General features: G+C 55.5%; 1 protein-coding gene across 3 annotated transcripts in view; it reads right to left on the reverse strand.

The window, feature by feature from the left end:
- Nucleotides 1-3795: 3795 nt before the first annotated feature.
- The window catches only part of LOC103660447 (phospholipase D2), a 13650-nt gene continuing 12256 nt past the window's right edge, over nt 3796-5189 (reverse strand). For 2 of the 3 annotated variants that reach the window (XM_040629890.1, XM_040629889.1), the window contains 4 exons: nt 5127-5160; nt 4815-4968; nt 4272-4386; nt 3796-4033 (listed from right to left, as the gene is read on the reverse strand). In XM_040629890.1, coding sequence (XP_040485824.1) covers nt 3809-4033; nt 4272-4386; nt 4815-4968; nt 5127-5160 — 528 coding nt within the window. In that variant the 3' untranslated portion in view covers nt 3796-3808. The remainder of the gene's footprint in view (nt 4034-4271; nt 4387-4814; nt 4969-5126; nt 5161-5189) is intronic. The other variant, XM_040629888.1, reaches the window with a different exon arrangement.

Below are 5189 nucleotides of genomic sequence, written 5' to 3' on the forward strand. Positions count from 1 at the left end.
GTGGGCAGGCACTGGGATATCTGGTAATGCAAGATCAAGACCATGGGATAGTAGGGAAAAACAAAATTTGAAGTTAGTCCTTTGGGCAAGTCATTAATCTCTCTGAGATTCAATTCTATCATCTATAAAATAGAGATAATAGATTAGGATAAAATAAAATTAGATATGTAAAGTACTTGGCATATACTAGGTCCTCAATACATTTGCTTATGCCTGACTCATAGGCAGTGTTTACTAAAGAGATACTAAGGGACGCCTGGGTGGCTCAGTCGGTTAAGCATCTGCCTTCGGCTCAGGTCATGATCCCGGGGTCCTGGGATTGAGCCCCACATCGGGCTCCCTGCTCAGCGGGGAGCCTGCTTGTCCCTCTCCCTCTGCTGCTCCCACTGCTTGTGCACATGCTCTCCCTTTCTCTCTCTCCCAAATAAATAAATAAAATCTTTAAAAAAGAGAGACACTGAATCAATGAGTGAGCAGATGAAGATGGCAGGGATAGGCTGGCCACGCGAACTCAAGCGGCAGTGCAGCCTGGAGGGTGGGAAGTGCCGAGAAACAAGACTGACCTCGTGCTCGTAATTACTGAGGCTGGAGTATGGACACTTGGAGGCATGAGCGTTCATGTCGTCTATTAGGTGTATATATATGGAATTGTCCGTAATAAAAATTTACAGACGGTGTAGTAGAGAAAGTCCTGGATCGGGCATCAAAGAAAATGAAGATATATTTTTTAAATGTATTCTTGTGGGGGAGAGGGGCAGAGGGAGAGGGAGAAGCAGGCTCCCCACTGAGCAAGGAGCCTGACACAGGACTCCATCCCAAGACCCTGGGATCATGACCTGAGCCAAAATTGAGTCGGATGCTTAACTGACTGAGCCATCCAGGTGCCCCAAGGAAAGTTAAAATATTAAAAATAAGACAAATTGTAGGACCCCCTTGGGGACGGAGGAACCTCTCCCACAGGCCCCAGTGCCCTCGGGGCCTCCCACACACCTCGGGAGTCTGGATTCATTCTCTTCTTCCTGGGTCTCGAGTCACCTCTCCTGTTCCAAGCCCACTGCTTTTCCCTGCACTGTGCTGCCTTCCATTCAAGAAATTCCAGGATTAATTGTGTGTATGTGGGGGCGGGGGTTGCAGATAGACCAACAGATAGTGTGAGCAGAAGCCCACCCAGCTCCAGCCCACCTCAGCAGGAGGAGGGCTGCTCTCTCCACTACCCCCCTCCTTCGGTTAATGAGGTAACGGTCCCCTCAGGAAAGAGGCACTTACCGCTGACAATGAGGCTAATTAGCAGGATGCCAATTAGTACCAGGGGACCGCTGTATGTGAGAGGGGGGATTTCTTGAGTGCAAGTGACTGCTTCAGAGGAAGGGAGGGCTGGGCTCAAAGGACGGGAGCAGGGCAACAGCATCCCCCTTCTCCCCATTGTCATCCACCCACACACCCCTCTTCCAGGAAGTCTTCCTAAATTCCTCCCTCTGCTCCCCTCTGCTTCCCCCTGCTCCTGTGGTCAATTCTCAGGCTGGGGAGCGAGGCTGAGGACTGATAGGCAAAAGCCCGGACCTGCACTGAACTTCTTCCTAATTGCAAAATAGTTCAGATACACAAAAAGAAATGAATATATATATGAAATACAAGTTTATTTACCCCGCACTCCGCTTACATAAATGGCACTAATTCAGGTGAAGAGCTCTCTGTGTATACCCCTCCGTTATCCCCTTCTCTCCGCCTGCCCTGGGAGGTCACCCTCTTCAATCCGGTGTGTGCTACACTCTCTTCTAGACCCTACCATTTACAGGCATACCTCGTTCTGTCGTATTTTTTTTTTATTTAAAGATTTTATTTATTTATTCGATAGAGATAGAGACAGCCAGCGAGAGAGGGAGCACAAGCAGTGGGAGTGGGAGAGGAAGAAGCAGGCTCATAGCAGAGGAGCCTGATGTGGGGCTCGATCCCATAACGCCGGGATCACACCCTGAGCCGAAGGCAGACGCCTAACCGCTGTGCCACCCAGGCGCCCCTGCTTTTATTTTTTAAAGATTTGATTTATTTTGGGGCACCTGGGTGGCTCAGTCGGTGAAGCATCTGCCTTCGGCTCAGGTCATGGTCTCAGGGTCGTGGGATCGAGTCCCGCATCTGCTCCCGGCTCGGCGGGGAGTCTGCTTCTCCCTCTGCCTGCAGCTCCCCTGCTTGTGCTCTCTCTCACTCTCTGTCAAATAAATAAAAAAAATCTTTAAAATTTTTCAAATTTATTTTAGAGAGAGAGTGCAAATGGGGGGAGGGGCTGAGGGAGAGAGAGAAAGACAGAGAGAATGTCCAACAGACACCGTGCTGAACGTGGAACCCCGCCCGGAGCTCCATCTCCCGACCCAGAGATCATGACCTGAGCCGAAATCAAGTCAGTAGCTGAACCGACTGAGCCACCCAGGCGCCCCTGTATGCCTAATACAGAGCCATGCGACATAATGGGCACGACAATGTTTACCCAACAGAAAACAGCTTCCTAGTGCATGGAAGGAGAGCCGAAGAACAGGACAAGCCCCGGGAAGCCAACAAAGTCACGTGGCTCACTTTGCCGCCGCGTTGGCCTCCCTGCAGTGGGTCTGCAATGGACCCGCAGAGTCTCCGGGTCGCGTCTGCACTGGGTCCCCGCAGAACTTTGGGAAGTCATGGAAATGGCCCATACCTGCACTGCGATAGGCTAGCCCCCCCACCGCAAATGGCTACTGAGCGCCTGCTCGCGTCTGCAGGGTAGGTGAGTGCATCTTCACAGCAAGCCAGGTATGTATTGTTCCCATTTCCCAGTTGGGACCCCTGAGGCCCAGAGAAGTGGTAGGACTTGACAGGGTCACCTCGGCCATGACAAGCTCAGGATTTGGGCCCAGTTCTTCCTGGCCTCAAGCCTATGCCTTTAACCATTCCCAAAGGGGCTTCCCGGAGCCTCATCCCCTGCTGTCACTCGAGGACCAAAGGCAGCCCCTCCGTTCCCTCCTGCGCAGGGAACCACCAGCATCCCGGCTCTCCAGGTGTCCTGGCTTGGCCCTGCCCTTCCTGCCAGCCAGGTGCACTGTGAAGCCCCCTCTTCCCCGCAGCTGGGTGGCCGAGCTCTGAAACTACAGACTAGTACAATGGAGACGAAGCCGCAAAAAGGAGACAGGAGTTGGGTGGCGAGAAGGCCCAGGGGCCCAGTGCTAACGTGGGTGGGAGGGGAGAGGCACGCTCTCGGTTCTTGGTTTGGCCAAGGAAGAGGCAGGGACCTCTTCTATGCCTTTATTTATGAAATGCTTATTGAACGGATATAGAGCTAGTGTCTGTGTATAGGCAGGGGGAGGGAGTTAGTGTGCGCCCCGCCCCACCCTCCCCACCGTGGGGGCTGAAGCCAGGACAGGCTTCATCCTTCCCTCCATCTCGGCAGTAATGAGCCAGGAGAGGCCGTGGGGGGACGGGTTCAAGGGCAAGAGGAGGAAGGGAGAGATGGGAAGGCCCAGGACAGAGCCGGCCTCTCCTGCAGGGACAGGCTTCCCCAGGCTTTCGGGCTGGAGGTTTGTTTCTCCTCCAGAACAGTGGTTTCAACTGGCCAGCAGGGAGGAGGAACTTCTCCAGGACTCTCTCCTGCCTCCCCAGCCCAGGGTCGGGAGCGTCTTCTTCCGGCCGCTTCTCAAGGGAGGCTCCACTGCTGTGACTTCTCTAGTCCCCTTCAGGCCTGCCTGCCTGCCTGCCCTGGGTTTCAGAGGGCACTGCCCCCCGTCCTTAGGGCTGGGGGCAGGGAGCCAGCCTCGGTGGGGCCCGGCGGCTGGGCCTGCAGCTGCCGCTATGTCCACACTTCGAGGGGCATCACGCCTTCCTTGCTCCCCAGGGGGGGCAGCAAAGACTCGTCCTCCAGGAACTTGAGGGGAAAGTGGACCAGGTGGCCCTGGACCTGGGTGAGCTCAGACCTGGCCAGAGGGGGGCTGACCATGGCCAGGGGCTCCACGGCCACGTACTCCCGGAGCGCCCGCAGGGAGCGTGTGGCATTGGATGGCAGGCAGCGGAAGATCTGTGGGCGGGGGGCACAGAAGCAGTAAGGCTTGGAGAGACTCTGCCAAGAGTCCAAAACCCCACCTGGGCCAGGCACCCCCAGTCCCCACACCATATCCCCCCACAATGACCCCGAGCCACTGAATCCGTGATATGCCCCTGTACCCTCATCTCCCTTCTGAGAATGGCTCGGTGGCGGGGGCTCTCTCCATCCTACCCTGAACAGGACAATCCATGGATTTGTCCTCGGTGCCCACCTGCTCATAGATGTTGGCGTTGTTCTCAGCTGTGTCTTGCCACAGCTGGAAGAAGTCATCACAGACAGGGTCTCGGAGATCCAGGTCTGTCCGGGCATCTGCCCCAAGAATCACACTACGGGACAAAAGGGTCCCCACAAGACCAGAATAAGATCCTTGGAAAACCCAGGACACCTGGGTGGCTCAGTCGGTTGAGCGTCTGCCTTCGGCTCAGGGCGTGATCCCAGAGTCCTGGGAGCGAGCCCCGCATGGACTCCCTGCTCAGTGGGGAGCCTGCTTCTTCCTCTCCCACTCCCCCTGCTTGTGTTCCCTCTCTCTCGCTGGCTGTCTCTCTGTCAAATAAATAAATAAATAAAATCTTAAAAAATATGTATATTTTTAGAATACTTGTTTCTCATTTTTTTGATAGCCCTCCTTTGCTGGTACCCTAAGCCAGACTGGGGACTCCAGGACTACCTGTAAGCCATCCTCACATCTGCTCAGAAGGCAGCCCAGCCCCCTCCCGACTCCCATCTCCCCCGCAGCACCCCATCCCGGCTCTACCTGAAGCAATGCTTCCGCAAACTCAAGGCGAACCTGCCCGCCTGATATTCCCGGCCGTCCATGAGGGATGGCTCCATCTCCGTGTCCTCGATCAGCACGGCCAGCTCACTGTCCCGCTTGCCCAGCAAGCTGCGGTCATTGATGTTGGCGGAGCCTGACACGGGTGCAGGACACGCTTTGTGAGCCTGAGCCCCGAGGGGACCCTCCACCAGAGGACCAGCCAGTCTCCATCACCCCCCCACCCCCGCTGGGCCCGGCTCCCCCTCTCCCCACCCTCCCTCTCGCTGCCAGGGGTCCTGATGCAGGACTGACCGATGATGACTGTCCGGTCATCCGCGATGAGCATCTTGCTGTGAATATAGATGAGCTCTGAGA

This window comes from Ursus maritimus, unplaced genomic scaffold (genome assembly GCF_017311325.1).
Source record: "Ursus maritimus isolate PB19 unplaced genomic scaffold, ASM1731132v1 scaffold_14, whole genome shotgun sequence".
In the NCBI taxonomy this organism is placed as follows: domain Eukaryota; kingdom Metazoa; phylum Chordata; class Mammalia; order Carnivora; family Ursidae; genus Ursus; species Ursus maritimus.